Raw genomic sequence first — 20,600 nt, forward strand, 5'->3', positions numbered from 1 at the left:
TTTCCCATGGTTTCCCCCTAGGAAATGGGATTCACCTCTCTTCCCATCAGTGTGGATTTCTTTCTTTGCAAGGGTGGAAATCTGTGGTTCCTGCACTGATGAGTAATTGTTGAAATCCCCTGACATGAGATGCCATCTCTATTATTATGGCCACAGAAAAGCTAATTTGTGTTTCAAGGATATCAGTGTGGTGGTGTGGCCACATCCTCTTTCAAGCTGAGCAGGAAGGCAGCAATTACTCTCATGGGTGATAAACTACAACACGGGAAAACATGATTCTGCTAATGCCACATTCAAGTTCACTAGCCTCTAGCCTATTCCCAAAATATCCTTCCTTCCTGGTGCTCAGTGATGCTGCCTCTGGCCCATTTGGTCACTAGTACTGGCTTTTGATCTAAGCTGTGCAAATAGAGGCAGGTGAAGGGGCAGCAAGTGAAACCATCCTGGGAGATGCAGGACCTGCAGCCTGTGTGCCCTAATTCCCATTGGGAAGGAGGCTCTGCTGTTCCACTCCCTGCAGGTGTGCCTTTCCTTTGGGATGCTCCATGCATTGCTAGGCTTCAGGTCTCTTCTCATTGGACTGGGGTTTCCAGGTTTTCTTCTATCAAAGTTCATATTAGCCAAGTTAAATACAGGATTTGAAAATGGATGTTAATTGCCACATCCTTTGTGAAGATGTAATTGCACATACCTTTCCTGCTTTACAGCAATTAGTAGGTGAGGAGCTGTGTTCCCCCAGGCACTCACTGAAGCCAGGACTGTCCGCCTGGAAAAGCCCACCTATCAAACCACTTTGTTCCAGTGTGTCTCTCTCTTAAAATCAGCACATCAGTAAATCCTGTGGCCTTTAGTCCAGTGCTGTCATTTTACAGAGGATTTTAGAGAGAGCATCCAGGCTCAAAGGGAAGGAATTGCAGGCATTTTGACATCTTGACCTTTCATTTCCAGGTCAGCAGATTCCAAAGTTTCTCAGCAGGCTCGAACAAAACATACCTGCTTTTTTTTTTTTCTCCATCATGCTCACACTTGGGAAGAGTCTGTAAGCTCTCTGGAGGTTTTGGCTTCCCCTGCAGAGAGGACAGAGGTTCCCCAGGTGTCTGTGGGGACTGGGCACTGCACAAGTGGCTCCTGCAGAAGCAGAGGAGGGAGTAATGCCTCAGACCACCCCCTGCTACACTGTGGTTTGTGTTCTTGCGTCTTTTGCACTGCAAATTGCAAGTCTTCTGTCAAATGATGGAAGTGCCAGGTGGCATGGATGGCTAGGGAGCCAGGAGTGTGTGTGAGTGCATGTCTGAGCTGAGCCTGAGTGCAGTGTGGTGGCTGTTGTGGGCTGATGTGCTGGGGGAACTGATGACAGCAAACAGGGAGAGCTGGTAATGCCACAGCAGCTGTGCCCAGAAACCAGTTTTCTTAACTGTTCTATAAAATTGGTCTTATTTTTTTGATCTTGGCTATCTGCTCTGCCTCCAAGGTGGGGCAAACATCAGCACCAGCAGAGGTTGCATGATAAAGAAAAATCAAGCCACACTGACCTCAAAAAATTTTATTTACTTAGTTTATAAAAGTGCCATTTATCATATTGAACTAACACTGTTATCAGAAGACATTTGTGCAACCTTCTGAAACTACCTGGCTATGTGTAATATGCCACCTATAAATAAATGCCATAGTAAATGTCGAGTCATACAGGAAGATAAATAAATTAGTTTCCTGGACTCATTAGAGATGAAAGCTGGGGTTTTATAGCAGGATGAAGAGAATTGCACAATGCACTTCCATATGGCTTATGAAATGTGTATGAAAACCATTTTCTCCTACCCATGCTAATTATGATATATAAATAGATACACTATTTTCCTTTGGGCACTTACTTAGCTGGAATATTTTTTTTTAAAGATCAGCGCAATCAGTTGTATGATGCATTTCTGTAGGCCTTTAACAGATCTCTAAATCAAAATACATTTTTTAATAGCAGTAAAATGACCTTTCACTAATTGGGAAAGAAAATGTTACCCAATAGGTGACAGTTGTTATGAGTGCTCAGCACAGTCAGAAGTCATTCTGGCATTTGCCTTTAAACTGTAGCAGAGATAAGTGTTTAAATAATAATTCTTTAAACCATGTGTCTATTTGAGTTTTGTGTGAGTGTGCTTAAGGAAGGACAGGGTGGTTTGTGCTGCCTGTGCCCAGGCAGCAGACTAAAACCAAAGCACTGTTTTTCACTCAGGGCACAATTTTGCCACAGGACCTGCTGGCAGAGGACTCCTCCTAATGTGTGCCACTGGCCACTGCTGGTTAGCAGCCCACTGTGCTCAGTGACCATCTTACAGGGGCAGTAGAAATGCTTTTCCAGCCTGTCTACAGTCTAGCAAGACTCTCCCTACCTGAGATCAGTGGGTGATACTCACCAGAGCTGGCTGGGAGTAGTGGAAGGATTGGACCTTTGAAGCAGGAGATAGATGTGGCAACACAGTAAACAGCCAGAGACAGAAAAAATGAGTCACTTTTCTAGCATATTTGAATATTGTTTATTATAAACATTGCAAATTAGTATCTCTAACTGAGAAAAAATAAAATTGGATGCAAAAATACACCGGTGGTATACTGCATATGCATATAAATACATTATATAGCCATATATTTGCACAGTAATCTGGTGTCTTCTCTCCCGACTGACTTTCCACAGACAGATACAAAAGTTGAAATAGAGGAAAACAGAAGGGAAAGGTCTCCAAATATACACCATGCTGTTTTGGCAAGTGATTAGCTTCCCCAAAAACCTGGGCTGTAAAAAACAAAACACAGTTTCACAAGAGACCTATTTGTGTTTTCACATCATATCTACCTCACAGCAAGAGGGGAAAGAGTGAGCAAGAGAATGGTGACACATACAGGGTTCTCAGTACATACTGATATTCAAGACCAGTTCCCTGCCCCATTCAATGCCTATATTGTTAATGGGGTCTGGAAAAGTCCTCTCCTTGATAAGGAGGGTTTCAGGAATATCCAAAGTGCTTTACTAGATGCTGGCTTAGCCCACACAATCCATTGCAATAGGCAGCTTGCTCCCAGCCTCTGTTAGCAGGGTGCTGCTCCATGCAGATGCATGGGATGGGGGTCACTGCAGAGGGGCTGCTGCCAGGGGCTCAGGTGCTCCCACCTCACAGAGGTGAAGGAAGCACACACTCTCCAGGGCCAGTTCTTCATTGGAAACCCCGAGGCCCTGGGCAGTGCTGCTGGATGGGTCAGAGCCTGCAGCTCCAAGGGAGCTGGCAGGAGCCCTGCCCTAGCTGAGCTACAGCTCCTCCTCACCAGAAACCTCATGCCTCTCCCACCAGCCTAACACAGCTGCCCTACCCTGCTCTGAGGATGGCAGACAGATTGCAAGCATGCTCACGTGGGACTCTTCCAATATATCTGAATTTTGGGTTCAGTTTTTGTTTCCTTTCCTTCGAAGACAAAAAGCTACACAGGTGGTGCCTGCTTGGTCTCGGCTGGCTGGGGAGTGAGTGATGTGGCCTTTGTGGCATTCCGGGAGGTAGACGGAGGTCAGAGCACCAGGGCAGTGTCCAGGCAGAGAATGTGGTGGCACCAAGGAGACCCTGGGGGGAATCCATGACTGGTGCAAGAAGCAGCCTTGTCCTTGTGGGCACTGCACCTCCCATGGGTGCATTTTCTGCCCAGCCTCACACACGGATGATGATTCCCATAGAGAAGCTGAGCACCAGACCAGGACAAAGCACTTTCCATAGGAAAAGGTGGCAGTGTGCACTGTGCATCACTCCAGGGGATGGTCTCCATCCCCAGCCCACCCCACAGTCCAGCACAGGGCAGTGCCAAGGGGTGCCTTGGTCTAGGACACATTTATGTTGGAGAAGAGCGGGGCCCTGGGCTGCGTGGATGCTGTGCTGTCTGCCAAGTAGCTCAGGATGCTTTTGACTTCACTGCGCGACAAATGGCCTTTGATGTGCAGGAATGCTTCCAGGTGCCTTTTGCTGTGGAAGAGAAACAGGCAGGGGTTATTTCCTCCCACACATCTCCACAAGTCAGGGCCATTGCACCAGGATGTGGTGCCCACCCTATGGCACACTCTTAGGTCCCCCATAGGTGCCAGCTCAGCCTCTGGCAGTCATACACAAGACCTTGCACTGTCCTGGGATGTTTGGGTTAGGAAAGGGAATCTCCAAGGTTAAGGAGAAAATCAGGCCAGAATTTGGAATATATCAATAGGCTTTTATTCATATCTTCCTTTGCTTTCTGATAGCACTGGGATTGCCACAGCCTGGCAGGCAGCTCCCACCCATGTTTATAGGCTCAGGCAATTTGAATCTCACCTGTATTCATATTTGACTGCTTCCTGGCTCAATTGAATTTCCATATGAGTATTAGCAAATCTTTTTCAGCATCACTTACCGGATATCTGGGTATGTCGTAGCGAGTGTTGCAACTTCAATTTTAATAGCACCTAAATCCTGAAGTCGGATTATTTCAGCCAGTTTGGGGAGTGCTGAATTCAGCCACGTGGCTTGAGATCCCTGTGAGAAGAGAAAATGGTTAGCAGGGCATCACAGGGGTGCAAACCTCCCCCCCAGCCCAGGAGCTGGCTCCCGAGGCTGTTTCCCGGCAAGGGAAAAGGACACACCGGTAATTTTAGATGCCTCATTGTTTTCAGTGATGTTTCTGCCTAAGCCAGCCTTAGAAAAATTGGATTAGCTTTTTGATGGTTTTTTATCCTCTTACGCAAGTGGTGTACAGTTTGCCGTAAGACTGAGACTTCCACACCCACCACAGCAGATTCTGCTCATTTTTCTTTCTTTGGGTTTCTGCACTGCCCGGTGTGTACAAGGTCTGATGGGTCAGGTAACTCACTGCCACGTGTTGCTCTGTCCCGGTTCCAAACACAACCCTGCCTTTAGCATCTCCAGGTATTGCCAAATCAGGCAGAAGCCCCAACCAGAGCTTTTTCCTGGCCATTGGAATTTTAAGGTGCAGCTGCCTGACCGCCCACCCACACTGTGAAACTCAGGCTTGTTCCTTCTCCAAGTGTGCATGGGGTGGTGGAGAACAGGGTTTGGCTTAGCTGTTAGCTTTTTCTGCAGGCAAATTTAGAGGCATAGAAGGAAGGAGATGATCTCAGAGGACAGAGAGGGTTGTTCCAGCTATGGCTCTCGTGGAGGAATTCTTTGCATAACACAGACCCCCATACTGCCTGCTTTAGCCTCTGGCTGACCTAAAAGCTGCAGTGTGAGGGAAATCAAGGGTGAAAGGAAACCCAGATTCCACAGAAGCTGTACTGAAACCAGAAAAGCTTATCTAAGTCTACTTACCCTATTAATATAAACTTTCGAAAGGAAACTGCCTACGGGACAAAGGAGGATGAAATCATATCTCTCCAAGCAGGGAGGGGCAGGCTGCTGCCAAGGGAGCCTTTCTGCCTACAGGCAGTTAGAGACCTCTTTCTGCCTAAGGTCCTGCCTTTCAGGAAATTAAGCTGAGTTGAAAAGGTTAACAAAAGTTCCCAGAATTATCTTCCTGTTTTTCTGTGTGTCTGTGCCCTGTGCTGTCATGTTCGCGGCAAGCACTAACATACATTGCTGGTGCAGAAGGCTTCCAGGTCAGCAGCATTCTTGGAGATGTGTTGGGCCAGAGCTTGCTGCTGTGCTGGAGTTTTCAGGCTGACCTTCCTCTTCAGCAGCCTCACAATGTACTCTTTAACCAAAAGGGCGTGGATCTTCTCAATGATAGCCTGTTGGGAAGGAGAGAAGGGAATCATCATCCATCTCTCTTTTGCTTAGGGATAGAACAAACCATGTGGGTGGATGGAGGACAAAACCATCCTGGATGCTGTAAGACATGCCCCACCAATGCCTGCTGCTGATTACACAGCAGGAACAGCCCTGGCTGCCAAGCTCCCAAGACTGGTTACACCACATCCTAGATGCTTAGAATTTCCTTGTGCTCTAATAAGTATGGGAATTTCCAAATGTTGTTTCCTTCTGGGAAGAGTTTAAAGTGCAGAAAAGTTCTCCATGTGCTAGAGGAGTAACTGTACTCCAGAGAAACAGGAATTCATGCTGCTCTTCCTGTTCTTCTCTCTAATGTACGAAACATCATCATTTGTTTCATCTACTAAAAAGACAAAGGCAGGAAATCAAATATTGTCTTATATGATGATATTTCATACATACTCCAGCACCAGTGAGGATGTGGTTCTGGCTGTTATCTGGGATTTGTCCCAATTGCATCCACCTCCTCCAGTCCCCTAGGGCAATCAAAGAAGCAATGACACTGAACTGTGCAACTGCGTCTGTGTTTCAAGATCGCTAAACCAAATCTGTAAATAAAGCCATGTGCTGGGGAGTCTCTAAAGCACTTTCCGTACATCAGGGGTGGTTTGCTCTGCAGACAGTGCAGCAGAGCTGCAGGAGTCTGCTTCTGTCAGAGAAGGGTAAGATTTATGTGCCTAATATGGGTAAACTGCATACTGATGGAAACCCTGCCTGAGAGGCTTCCTGATGCCAGGCCAGCTCACTAGCTCAACATAGGTCAAGACAACTCAAGCCACAGAGGATCAGAGCTGAAAACACAGCCTCAGCATCCCAGAAGGCCTCCAGTATTTCTCTCAGACTTACATGGTAAAACGGGTCCTTTAAGGTCTGGAAGTCTGAAATGTATTTGCTGGTGGTTTTAATTATCTCATTCATAATTTCACTGCTGGAGTCCCATTTATTCTCTGTAAACTTCTTGTACATTGGCTGAAAAAAAGGAAAATCTGCTAAGTTACCTTGAACAAATTCTATGTACCTGTGTATTTGTCATTTCTACATGCAGAGTATCCTCAGTAGTGAGAGTGTGGTGTGTAGTCCTCTGCAGGGATGTGTGGTGATGCCTTACAGGGACAGGGGAACAGGGGGCTGTGTCCTCCTCTTGGCTCCCCAGGGTGGAGAAGACCAAGGGCTTGAAAGGTTCATACTGGAGGTGTTTTTATTTCTGCATTCTTAAATTTTTCTTTTACTCATCATCTTGCCTGATTAGAGAATTGTGGAACCATCAGGAGAAAAAAAAAAAAGAATCCTTATGAGATGTTTTCAATCATAATTTTTCTCAGCCATAGTAAATAAACATGAAAATGTAAAAAACCCCACCTCTGTTCTCTTATACCTTCCAAAAGGCTCTACAGAGAAAGCAGAAGAGATTGTGGCTGAACAGTTCTGACTCCTACACTTCCTTCTTCTCCACCAAAATTGCTTAACTCAAAAAGATTGTGTTATATATAAACAAAAACAGAACAAAAAAAAAAAAAAAAAAAGGAAAAGAAAGGAAGCCAAAAGTACAAAAATGCCCTTTGGGTCACCTTTATGGGGAAGCCAAAAGCTGCATAATTGCAGTTTATGCCATTAGTGATGGCTTCCTACAGTGTGGAGAGTAAACAGCTGCAGGTTGAGACTCTCCCTGCTGCAGCCATTGTGCAGGTGAATGTAAAACCTGCTGATCCTATCTGAGACAGTCATGCCTGTGCCACTGCACCCACTTTGCCTGCAGGCTTGAGGAGCAGCTCAAGGAGATCTTAGTGGGAGTTTTCCGGCAGCAGTGTGGGTTAGGAGCTATCCTGTGCCCTGGCCCCTTCTGAACTTGGCTGATTGGAATCAGAGATCTGGCAACAGGAGATCAGAGATCTGAGCAGGGCAGGAGAACATTCCCTGTCCTGGCACCAGCCGAGCCATGGGGCAGGAGGGTGTGGGGCATGGAGGTGGTACCTTCAGCTTGGCAAACAGCTGCTGAAGCAGTACATCGAAGCCGCTGTTTTCAATATCAGCAAGAGTGCTGAGGATATCAGCTTTACTGTCGTCCTTTTCTGCCATGTATTTCTCCGTGTATTCTCTGCAAGAAAATATCAGCCAGGTCAGAATAGTCTATCTTCAGGGGAGAGAGAGAGAAATTCAGAGGTCTCCAAACCTTCCTCTGCAGGCAGATGCACCTACCTCTGCTCACTCTGAAGTACCTCCCCTCTATCACACTATTATTTGTTGCCTGCAGAGGAAGGAGCAAAACCTTTTCTTTTGGACCCTTACCTGAAATTCCAGCAGTTGTTAATATTTGCAATCAGTATAGGCTTGTAGTATGTGTGCTTCTTGCTTTTCTCCTTGAAGTCTTCAAAGGCATCCCTGTAGCTGGAGGGGAGATGGGAAGAGGAGAGGTGGGTGAGTGGTTGCCCAGGCGCTGTGCCTGCCCTGCTGCTTGCAGCCCCCTTGCCACCTCACCTCCTCAGGAAGGCTGGCAGCTCCTTCAGCAGCCGACGGGACAGCTCCTCACCCACAGCCTTGCTGATGTCCTCAGCTCGCTTCTGGCCACTGTAGATACTCTAACAAACAAGCAAGATCAGTTTTAAATGTCACCTGCTCCAAAAAGGCCAGGTTCTCTGGGTAAAGCAACTGCACCCAGCTCTCCTGCATCCCCCAACTGAGCCAAGGACCACAGAGAGAAACTATACTTATTTGTTAGGTTCAAGAAAGCATGAAGAAAGTCTAGAAAGCAGCTGAGAATGTCAGTAATTTGACACTTGGTTTTGTTTCTTTTTTTTTAATGTCATAAGATTTTACTTAAAGAAACAATTTAATGACAACAACCTCAACATATGAGAGGTTTATATTTTAAAAAAAAACCTCAACTAATCCTCTGCAGCTAGAGGAGGGAGACCACTAAGAGGGAGGGAGACCTTCTTGTTTTGCTTCTAGAGGAGTTTGCCTCCACCACATGGCACACCAGGCCCACATCAGACCACAGCTTTGGGCCTCCCTGTGCCATCCACCTCTGCTACCACTCTACACAAGTGACTCTGCCTTTTCCTTTTCTGCATTGCCCATGGTTGGTCTCAAATCCTAAGTAGGTAAAGGATGCAGTCGTTTATTTTTAATAAAACTCTGTATTACCTGGATAACAAATATTCCTAGTAGTTCACTCTGAAAATGTCCATTTAGCTTCTCTGGTTCTTTGTCTTCTTTCCATCTTTGGATTTCTTTATCTAAGCATCTGCTCAGGGAATTTTTGACAGTAACCTTTAGGGAAGGAAGAACAACAGAATTTGCCACAACATGGATGCAACAGCTCCTGCCTTATGCAAGTTTTACTTGCCCACCCACTTTTTGCCTGGCTCAGCAGACTTTTTACTCAGCTCTGGCTGGTAAATAAAGACTCCTTGGTAGGAGATGCTTGACCCAGAAGTTCACAGCAACAAGAACAACTCCCTCATGATATCCACCTATGCAATAGTGAGTTGAGTATTTCCAGGTAGGAATGAAGATCAAGATCTGTCCCTGCCCATCACACCACCACATCAGGGGGATCAGGAGGGCAGGAAGGGGAGCAGTGAGTAGGAAGGTTGCAGCAGCTACGTGTGCCAGAGCCCAAATTCCCCCAGCCATGCACTGCCCATGTGTCACACTCAGTGCTACCTGGTTTTGTAATCCTTTTTCATGAGCACTTCTGATGCCACACAAGCACTGGAGAGTGAAACAAAATGCTCTCAGGCTTTCTCTGCTCTGACCCCTCTGTGCTGCAGTGAGGCTTTGGAAATGGTCTGTGCAGTGTCTGGCACATATTGCTGATTCCCCAGTGCCCCATTCATGTGCTTTGCAGACCTCACACCACCTCTCCCATATGCAAACCATCACAGACTACATCTAAACTTGGAGCTTATCTTCTCATTTTCCAGGAATTCCAGTCCCAAATGCCAAAAGCGTTAAGCTATGGGAGTACTGTAAAAGTTGCTTCTTGTTTCCATTAAGGGAAGAATGATACAAAAACCAGAGCCACTTTTATTTTCTGCAGACCAGGTGATTCTCCATCAAAGAAACAGATTTTTCAAGACCAGATCTCCATGCTTTGCACTCACCCAAGGTCTGGCACCTCTGCAGAGACCAGGAGTAATCCAAGATCCTTCATAGATTCCTATGAGAAGGATCATAAATCCCTCTGGAGATTTATCAGACAACTGGAAAGTTGCCTGTAAAGATCTGTGGTTGGATTTTCCCTCCTGTTCCCACCACTTGGTTTACAAGAACAGAGCAGTTTTTTTCTCATGGCTCCCAGGGCTAAGCAGAAGTTTGCTCTGCAAGTCCCATCTAGCAGAAAGGTGACCTGTCCCTCAAAAACAAACAAAAGCTTTTACTTCTCCCTGGAAGGGTGTGTAGGGTGTGTGGCTCACTGCTGAAGAAGTGTATGTGCAGGACAAGTCACAGCTTCTCTGAGGAGTCATACGAGAGCAGTAAAGGGAAGAGGAGTGACTCAACAGATTCTTACCTCTTCACTGTCAAGGTATTTCTTTTCAAGCTCTTTGCTCAGACTTGATGGCAAAAGGCTTCCAAGCTTAACTTTATCCAGCTCCATGGCTAAAGCATGATCTTTTCTCATCTCTCTGGAATGAAAAAAGCCAAACAATCATATTTTCCAGGGGCTGTGTAATTCAAGACAGTTGTTGATGCAAATCACTAACACTTTTTGAGGATATCAGTGAAAAAACAGATGGAAATGTACATTGTCCTTAGTCCAGGCAGGACTTGGAGAAGCTGAATGAATATGTGCCAGAGGTGAGGCCTGTGAGGGTGGGACCACAAGCAACCCTGGGAATGGAGTCATGGTCTGTCCAACTCCTGAGTACCAGCCACTGTGCTCTGCTGGGGAAGGGGGATCTGAAGCTAGCAGGGGGGTCTAGCCCCTGGACATGACCTCTCTCCATCAATACAGAGAGGTGAGCAGATGAAAAGCTGGTGTTTCATGGTCAGGAGGTGGTTCCTCAGCTGGATATGGCCTCTGGGAACACTCTCAAAGCAGCTGCTACCATGGCCAACACTGACCCCAGTGCTGGGCTGCACTGCTCTGGCTGAGCCCTGCTCCTCAAAACTGCTGGTTTTCAAACACAGGCTGGTTCAGGCCTGAATATCCTGACCTAGAGCATAACACTGGCTGTGGAAAACTTCAGGGATAAACACTGAATCATTAGACTCCATCAGTGAAACACGATAAGGAAGAAGTGAAGGTGAAGGTTGAATGACGTTAGAATAGAAGAAACATTGCCAGTGCCTTTACTGGTTTCCACCTAAGAAACAAGAGCCCTCAATTCTCCACCCAGTACTATTAGCCACAAAAAGCAGTATTTTCAGTTCTGTAACATATAGGGTTTGTGGGGACCCTTGGCTAATGGTGTCCTCTCACAGGGGTACACCCCTGGCTCCCCTAAAGGCAAGGAAAACATAGACAGTGGGCAATACCTAAGCAACGTCCTCCATGCTCAGGATAATTGCATCTCAGGTTGTTCTGCTTATTGTCTTTGGAACAAAGGGCTTAAATTTCCAAATTTTCCAAGAGTAAGCCCAGGTCTACAACTGGAATAGATATCAAGGCAGTGAACCTGACCAATTTATAACACAAGTGAAGCTCTAAACATCTGTGTGGCTGTTGCCCAGAAGCCAGAGTGGTAGGAACAGCCCTTCATTTACAGACTAGCAGTCCTGAGTGTGTCCTTTCTGGCTGTCTTGGCCAGGAGTGTAAATCAGCACATCATCAGTGACTCCAGAACTTAGCCAGGTGTTGGATTGCATCAGAGTGATACCAATTCATAAATCAAACAAATGCCTGGTTTTGCAGCCAACGAGCCTGTGTCGATCACCTGGGGTAAACATGTAGAAAAGCCTCACTTACTTTGGATAAAAGTTGTGCACCCATGAGAGAAGAAGGTAAATATCCTTGTCTTCCAGATGAGACTCAGCATTTTTCTTTGCCTGGGAGGCAAAATAATTGTGGTAGAGCTCTGCATATATGCTGAACACATTAAACTCAGGAGGATAAAGCTGTTTAATGTACTTGGCAACCACTGTTAAATCTTCTTTCATTGTCTTTCCCATGTGCAGGAGATTCTGGCCAACTGCAGAGAGGTTCTCAGTTCTAGGAGTACGGCTTGTGTCTTTCATCCGAGCCTCTACTGACTCCTTTACTGTAGCCATCCAAAGCTCTTTCCATTTTCTGGGTCTAAATTGCAAATTTTGGTCTGGTGGATTCTCTGACATGTAGTTCTGGTCTTCTTTCTCCTGCTCTTTCAGAGACTCCACTGCCTGCTGCAGCAGGTCGGGGTTTGTTTTTGCAAGCAGCACTGAATCTTTCAAGATGCTGAAGACTTTGTGCTTCAGAATTTCATAGACAGACTCGATGTCTTTCTGGCTGGTGTTCAGACCCTCCTCACTTTTGCTAGACAGGCTCTTCTCCAGGACAAGCAGATGCTGAGTGGCATCACAAAGCTTTTGCTCTCCAAGGAGATCCATTACTTGTTTGACTGGTGAAAAAAGAACAGACTTTCTTTACCCAAGAGTGAAGATTAAGATTTCTGTTTTACAAAAAATGATGGCACTGAAATATTTTTTTAAGTGCTTATATTTCCAAAATGCTAGCTCTTGGGCTCCTTCACCATATAGAAAATCTGTTTATTTAAAGATCAGATTATTTCTAGCTTGCCTTTAACTGGGGCAATGGAAATTTGAATACCCATCACAGTCTGTTGCACATGGACAGCTATTCATGAGCCATCTATAATTCTTCCCAAAATTTAGTCTTGTGGAGATATTTAGTTAGCTAGTTATTGCTTATCCCTCTTCCCATTACTGTGATCTCAAGTCAGAAGCTTGGCTTTAGAGATAATGTAGATGGAAAGATGTAACTAAATAAGATGTGCTAAAGGAAATACCACGTGGGTTTTCCAGAAATAGATTGGCACAACCTGACCTGTGAAATTGTTTGGGAGGACACATTTACAGGCAAGGCAAACACAATTAAACAATCTTGTCTGAACTACAGTCAGTTACTTGAGACAGTGCAACCTGGGAAATTATTAGTTAAAATGGAGAAGATATATCCCAAAATAAGATTTGTTAGATGTGTAATGTTTGCATGGAGGACCCTGGGTGGAGAAAGCTTACATTATTCATGAAACTCATCTTACTTCATATTGTCCTTACAGATTGTGGCACAAAAGCTAGGAGTGCCCTATTGACATCTGCTGATTACACAAAGTTCAGAGACATTTTCAAAACTGAGGGCTCATGTATTTTACAGGAACAGTGGGATAACTTGAATAGTAAATGGGCTGAAATTTAATGCCATGAAACACAGGATAAAAATTCAATAGAACAAAAGTTACTTAGCAACAAATAGGATTTTCTGCTGCAAGCTGCATGTGAATCAGCTTGAGATGGAGGAGGAAGAGAGACACCTGGAGAATTAGTAAATCCTTACTGGGAGGTGATGGTGAACATGTCAGTTATGACTCCAGGATGCACTCAGTGAGGAATATCCAGCTGAGCTAGGAAAATGGTAATATATTGTACTACACATTGGTGGTGTCTCATCTGGAATATTTGCTGCAATTTTGGTTGCTTTAAAAAAAAAAAGGAAAAAGAAAAAAGAAAAAAAAGACATTGGGGATGGGGCAATGCAGTGGTAAGAACAAAGGTACTAAAGGCCTGTTTTCAGCAGCAATTTCAAGGCTAAGAAGGAAAACAACCAGTTAGGGAAAACATTTGACACATGGAGAATGAACTGTCAATTAGACAGGTAAAGGCTTGTCTGGAAATTAAATAATTTGTACTAAAACAATGAGACTTTGTAGGAGGAGATGGAGGAACAGAGCTGAGAGTTACACCTTGGTTGCTCACCCACCGACAGGTCTCTCTGCCCCCAATGAGAGGCAGAAATAAGTTTTGTTTTGGACAGAAAACCTGCAAACTTACAGTTCCTCAAGAACTGTGCCCTTGGTACCAAAGGACTTGGACTTGAGGCTCCCTCAGCCTGATTTTCTCCAGGCTTATTGGAAAAGCCACATCAATCTGTTGGTACCTTTGTTTCTCTAGGGGACAATTCTCCACCTCATGCATCCCCTCTAGAGGTAACTATGGCCCATGAAGTGGTACAAGAAGGATGGAGGAGCACTTACCACTGGGTGGCTTGGTCTTTTTTATGATCTTAAATGCACTTTTAAGCATTCCCTTTATTCCTTTGTTCCCCTTTTCAGGGCTGTCCCCAGCAGAGATGCAGCTCTCATTGCTCGTGATGGAAGAGGCACGTGAAGCTCTGCAGGCTCCCTCTGGCCTTTCACTCATCTTCTCCTGGTCTCTGGACCAGATCTCATCTGCAGAAGGTTCAGGACAGGCAGGGACTTGCTCAGCTACTGATGCTGAAGGGTTTTCAAACTGACTGTTTGCATCAATGCAACCCTCTGAATTGCGTATTCCAAAGGGACTGCTTTGGAAAAAAGGTAACATTTTCATCATTTTCCTTCTAGCCTGTAAATTTCAGAAAAAAAAAAATTGATCAGATTATAACAGTTAACAAGAACAATACTGTGGAAAAAGTGTGGCAAGGCATATGTATGGGAAACATGGAGAATGCTACATGATGTGAGGACAGCTCTACCAGAGAGTTCCTGAGCAACACCACTCCAGGTAACAGAGAGAATGGAAACAGCTCTCTGGTCTGATGTAGAGAAAATCAAAGGGTCATTTTAAGGGTGATTCAGATGTCCTCATTTGAGACCTTGAGCTTGTCAGGCTCTCCCATGGGATGCTGTGTGACTATGGACATCAGCATGGATAGTCCACATGAATGATGTGGGTGGGACAAGAGTCCTGTGCCTATTCAAAGCAACCACAAAACTCTCATACTGTTATATGGCATTGGGATCAATTCCCATCTTCCTCAGGGCCTTTTTTTTCCTGATCTGTTCTCACGGAAAGTGGAAACAAGACCCAAGAAGGTGGTTTAGCCTTGTTTAAACAGACATTATCCTGCCAGAGTCCTGCTTTACCACCAACACTCCTACACTACAAATAACTAACAACAGACATTTGCTATTGTTGCAACATCTTTTCAGAAATCATATTTAGAATTATGTTCTTCTATAATTCAATAGTTTGCTAAACAATTATCTGCATAACTATAACCATTTGTATCATGATTATAATTATGCAATTACTGCAAATAAATAAAGTGACTCAGTTTCCAATCCTTATTCTAACATCACTGTAAATAAAGTGACTTCCAGGGAGACTGGAGCACTTCCATATGAAGAACTCTCAGGCAAGTTTTGGTTTACTTGTACTGAGTAATGGCAGAAAAATTAGATAAATGAAGAATTTGGCTTCTGTTATAAGGCAACAACATGGTGATCTTTAAATACTCTTGTTAAGTTTATGCTGTTGGTGTGTGTCATGCTGGTACAAAACGTGATACTTATTTCTGGGAAAACTGGTTGGAAGGTTGCAGCTTTTCATTTTAATTGTGTTTCCTTCTGCTGGCTCCTGGCAGCTTGGAGAGCTTTGAAGCATCGAGGTAGTGGTAGCAGCTGGGTGGTACAGAGAGCAGTGAGAGCCTGGCTTTGCTGAGAGCTCTGTTTATTTCCTGCTTTGGATGCCAGGCCAGGATTACTAATGCTACTACTTTTTAAACACAGTAAGATGAATACTCATGTGAAAAGGAGAGGAAGGGGAGAGTGTGTGCACAGTCACATGAGCAAGCAAAAGGGGCCTGAGCACCTGAGCTCAGCTGACAGGAGTTACAGAATAGTCTCAGCTGGAAAGGATCCACAAGAATCACCAGCTGTTAGGTGAATGGCCCACACAGGGATTGTATGCTCAACCAAGGCATTATTAGCACCATACTCAAACCAGCTGAGCTAATCCCAGGTTACCCAGCAGCAGTGCCATGGCTGAATCTGTGCACCTACATCTTTCACAGGACATACACTAAGGAGGGGGGAGGAAGGAAACCCTCTGCAGTTGTCTCCAGCTATGCTAGTCAGGATGCCCCACTAGAATCCTGAAAACAATGGAAAAGAGCTCCTTTTTGTTACATTTCAACTGCAAAAAAAACCCAAAACAAAACAAAAAACAACAAAAAAAAAACCCTCACAAAAACCCCACCAAACAAAACAAAAAAAATAACCCCCAAAAAACCAAATGGCACCCCAAAAACAACCAAAGAAGCAAGGAAAAAAATAATGGTAACAGGCATGCTCTGTAAGTCATTTGGACTCTTAATTTTTGTAGGGCTCTTTTCCTAACTTGCATTTCCCAATACAACGCTGTGGTTAGATTAATTCTGCCAAATCACTCCTTCCTGTTTGTTCAAGCACAGACTTACTCAGCTGAGTCCTTTCTCTGTCTCCTATTATTTCAAAAAAAGTATTTATTGGGCTTTTTTTGGTTTGTTTGCTTTTTAACCAAAGAAAGTACCTCACCCTTTGCAAAAGCTTAAGGTCGTTCATTTTGATGAATGATGATCACAAAGGTGGACTTCAAACAGTTTTGGTTCTTCTTCAATGCCAAGATGAATGCAATCTATCTTTGAAAAGCATCAAAGTGACACTACGCATATGGGAGTCCATGAGGGAATGATTAAGCTGGTCAAAAGCTGACTTTGAACATGTCAGAACTTTGTCCTGGTCATGCTCAAAAACAGCACCTCAAGCACCACCCTCAAGCACATAAGTAAGGCTGTCAATGGAATAGCTGCCATGCTCACTCGTATTTGGCCAGCTTGAACTCTTGCCCAGTGATTATCATGTGCCACTGCTGGTTGGCCTATGTTTGTATATGCAGCAGGAAATGCCAGTAGACCCCAGCTCCCACTTCTGCCCTTAAATGCAGCCTCAACCTTAATGTCAAATGGTACCAAACACTCTCCATCCATCTCTTCTCTTTATTGTTTGATAGCCAGGCACTTACTGTAAGAAATGCCTTTAAGAAACTTTCTTATAGAAAAACCCCCAACACTTGCTACAAGAAACAGCTAAAAGGAGGTGGTACTAGTTACATCTGGGGGGCACAGGCAGGAGATGCTGAGCTAGCACTGCACCTTCTGCCTCCATCAGTATGTGCTCCTGCCCACTGCAGAACACACAGAACAGACAGAACACACCAGGAACTCAGCTCTAGCTCAGATGGCCACAGGCTTCTCCTTCATGCCTGTGCTCTTCTCACAAATCAAAGCTTGTTAAGACTCCAGCAGGTGCCTAATTTTTTTAGCAGGGGAAATGCTAAATTATTTCCCAGGCACAGAGCTCAAATTCAAGTCTTGGGAAATGTAATTATTTGAGGTCAAGAGTTGACGTTGTTCCCAACTCAGTATTATTACTAATTTACTGTTATCATCATCATCCTCATTATTGTGATGTGGCAATACGGTTTGTGCCAGGGGAGTCTTTAGCTCCAATTACTTTTGGCATAGTGTATTTCAACTTCTGGTTTTCAACCAGAAGAGCAGCACAGCTCACAGAGCATCCTCTGCCACCCTGTGCAGAGGCCCTGCAGCACTGGGACAGTGGTGCTGAGACTGCTGGTGTAGCTGTAGTGGGACACAGCGAGCTCTCTGCTGATCACAGCACCAACTTCTGAGCTGGAGATTTTTTAGGGTGGGCAGCGAGGGCAAGGGAAGCACTTGGAGCAGAGTCAAAACACAGAAGGTCCCAGCCTGGATTCTGGGCACAGTGGCTTCCCATTTTCCTCTTTTTTTTCCTCAAAGGAAATGGTTTTCATGCAGAATGAGCTCACTGGCAAGGGGCAGCTCATGGTGTGCCAGAGAGCACTCAGGGGGAGAGATTTATTAATTACCCCTATTCTGAATTTTTTTGCTGATCTTTTTCTTGACTTCTTTTTCCTAAGCTTCTGCCAATATTAACAAGCATTTGTTTGGATTTTTGGTCCTCTACAGCCTGCTGACATCCTAGGTCATGAGGATTTATATCTCATTTTGATGGAAATCTCCAACTCTCCCACAGTCTCTCAGAAACTGAGTTATTTAGCAAGGTTTATTCTCTACATTTGCATCAGCCATGTCTCTCCCCATCTGTTCCCTGTGGAATAGTGGCTATCCCTGCCCACACAAGAATATTGCACTGGGCCAAGCCTTCTTTGAAGCACTAGAGTGGTGCAGACAGTCCAAGTTTAGTGTGCCTCAGACCATGTGGTGATACCTAAATTAACTGCTAATTCATCAAAGTGAAGAGCCTACAGAGATGCCAGCCGCAATCTTTGCAAGTTGGGAAGCCTTTCTAGGAGGTGGGAATTTTTTTCCTACAATTTTTGTTATCTGGACTAAGTATTGAATGGAGACACCAGGAAGCTAGGGGCTCCCACTTGGCTCTGCCTGGGAGAATTTGGGTAATCCCTGTCCATAGAAGAGCTGGGCCACCCAGAGCCCCACCTTGACACTTTTCTGTGCTGCTCACATCCATAGTCCTGTCTGCAGACCCCTGTGAGATACCAACCACCAAGTGTGGTCCAGCAGCATCCTGATGGTGGCCAAGCTCTGCTCCTAATGGGGAGCTGAGGGGAAACAAAACTTCTCTTCAGTAAAGAAGCCAAGGCAGGAGCAGAGCCTCCCCAGAGGACTCAATCCACGTGTCTCAGCATCACCAGGCACCCCTATAGGGCTGGGGGTGATGGAGAACCCAAGCGATTCAGGGAAATGGCAGTGGCAGAGCAGGCAGAGGATCCCAGAGCATCTCACGTGGCATGAGATAGATGCTTTAAACCAGCATTAAACCATAGAGATAGAGCTATGTAGAGCATCAGTCATTTCCAAATGAGAATTTGATTTCCCTAGATTAGTGACACACACCTGAAAACAGTCCTGTAAACCAGCATCTCCTGTTGTTAGTGAGAATTTTTCAAACAGAGAAAGAGGGAATTATATATATACACTCTTATTGGGGAAAAGCAGAGAGAATGCACTGTACTATCCTCCTTTTTCTCCTTGCTTCAGATCTGAGCAGCTTAATTTTGAACTGTTGCTGCTGAAAGAGAAACCAGCTGCTTCTGTCTAGACTTTTGTTTTCACAAAGCAGTTCCAAAGCCAAATCCTTCTTTAAGGCCTGGAGTTTGCAAAGTTCACTGCTCGAGCTAACAGCAACTGAGAAGATAAACAAATTCCCTGGGAGCTTCTCTCAGCACTTTCAAAATCTTTGGCTTTCCAGGTATCTTCTTATAGAGAGGGTAACTGAAGAAACCCAAACCTGAGCTCTCTGCTCCCTTTTGATTTGCTTTATTGGAACTGACAAGCCTCAAAGTCGCTTGGTTTGGGCAGGCAGCTGATACTTTGGAGAATGAGTGTTTTTTCAGGTTTTCAGCTCTGAATTTGAGTATGATAGTGAGGGACCATGGCTTCTGTATCAGCCATATGCTTCAGTCACAGAAACTCTCTCCCTTACTCCCAGCAGCCTCAAAAAGAAATACTACTTAAAAACACTAAAGATTCTAACCCCGGGGTAGAACTTTTTGTGCTGAGGACCTGATGCAGGGGATATGGAGCTGCTGCCCAAGGATAGAAGGGAATTTCTACAGGCTTTTCAGTGCTCCGGGAAAAGGCAAGTCCTGGGGGGTGTGGGACTTCCCTGACTAGGGAAAACAGTCACAAAAGGGCAAGCATGGCAATGCAGAAACATGCCTGCTTGGCACAGTGGCCCTGGCAGGGTGCAAGTCACAGGGGCTGCCTGGGACCGTCCAGGGTCCAGGCTCTGAAATGGCATTTTTTCAGTGCAGCCAAGCTGAGTGAATCATAATCCAATTACTTTCCTGTGGTGTGGGGGAAAACCACTTCCTTTGAATAGAGACAAAGAGAAGAGGGCAGAAGTGCCACGCTGGATCTGGGTTCAGGATACTTTGGTGCGCAAGACCTACAGCCGGATTTTGGGAAAGGTGTTGGAAGGCAGTGGGGAAGGAATAGCAGAAGCGGGTTACAGTAGTCACTGCTCGCAGCCTGTGCCCTGACATTTTTGGGAAAAGCAGCTGAAATCAGACCCAGCTGTCAAAAGGGAACTGCCAGGCACATATCCTTACGGTGCCTAGCCATGGGATATACCTGGAGCTTCTCTCTTTCCGCCAGTGGTCCCATTTATTCCCCGTTCTAATTACAAGGTGGGGCTAAAACCTGTCCCTGTGTCCGGCAATCCACCCCTCAGTATCTGCCAGTCGTTCCCCGCTCTCAGACCCATCAGGGAAGCCCCCGAGCTCTCCGGACTCGCAGCAAGTGAGCGGCGAGCGGGGCAGCGGCTCGGGAGGAGCGGGACAGACGCCGGCCCGACGGGGAAGGGGAAAGACCCGAGCTCCGGGCAGGCGGCACGGAGCTGTGACTGACTTACCCTGCGGCGGCTCCCGGGCGGCGGGGCTGGATGCGGGTTAGCGACACTGGCACTGTCACCGGCACGGTCAGAGGGTGCGTGCAGCGGCCGGGGCAGCCCGGCTATAAGGGGAGGAGGGCGGGGCGGGACCCGGCTGTTGGGAAACTCCAGTTGCACCTCCCCCCAGCGGAGGGAACCGAGAAATCCCCTCTGGCGGGGAAAGTCGCCGACAGCAGATTGCGTGGCCCGGGGGGTCTGTCCCCGCAGAGGAGCTGAGCCCCGGCGCTCTGTCGCGACACAGCGGTGAATGCGGCAGCCTGGGCTCACTGCCCCAGGGCTTCTCGGTGTGATGTGTGCCACTGCACGCTTGGAAACCCACCGTCAGGGATAGAGCAGGTGACTCCAAATATGCCGTGTGCTGCACCTGGGGTGGTCATCTCTG

At 45.9% G+C, this 20,600-nt stretch overlaps 1 protein-coding gene across 2 annotated transcripts; it reads right to left on the bottom strand.

The window, feature by feature from the left end:
- Positions 1–2,504: 2,504 nt before the first annotated feature.
- On the bottom strand, positions 2,505–20,318 carry LOC146435922 (tumor necrosis factor alpha-induced protein 2-like). Of its 2 annotated transcripts, XM_085061296.1 has the most exons (13): positions 20,180–20,249; positions 15,637–15,858; positions 13,979–14,327; positions 11,698–12,325; positions 10,300–10,414; positions 8,931–9,056; positions 8,262–8,362; positions 8,073–8,171; positions 7,758–7,881; positions 6,633–6,755; positions 5,591–5,746; positions 4,414–4,535; positions 2,505–3,995 (listed from the first exon to the last, which is right to left on the bottom strand). In XM_085061296.1, the coding sequence occupies exons 3-13, from the start codon at positions 14,313–14,315 to the stop codon at positions 3,854–3,856; spliced, it is 2,073 nt and encodes a 690-aa protein (XP_084917422.1). In that variant the 5' UTR covers positions 14,316–14,327; positions 15,637–15,858; positions 20,180–20,249; the 3' UTR covers positions 2,505–3,853. The 2 variants fall into 2 exon arrangements, with proteins under 2 accessions (XP_084917422.1, XP_084917421.1); XM_085061295.1 differs by lacking the exon at positions 15,637–15,858 and having other exon boundaries at positions 20,180–20,318.
- Positions 20,319–20,600: the final 282 nt, after the last annotated feature.

This window comes from Lichenostomus cassidix, chromosome 5 (genome assembly GCF_008360975.1).
Source record: "Lichenostomus cassidix isolate B80296 chromosome 5, HeHo_3.0, whole genome shotgun sequence".
NCBI classification, from domain to species: Eukaryota; Metazoa; Chordata; class Aves; order Passeriformes; family Meliphagidae; genus Lichenostomus; species Lichenostomus cassidix.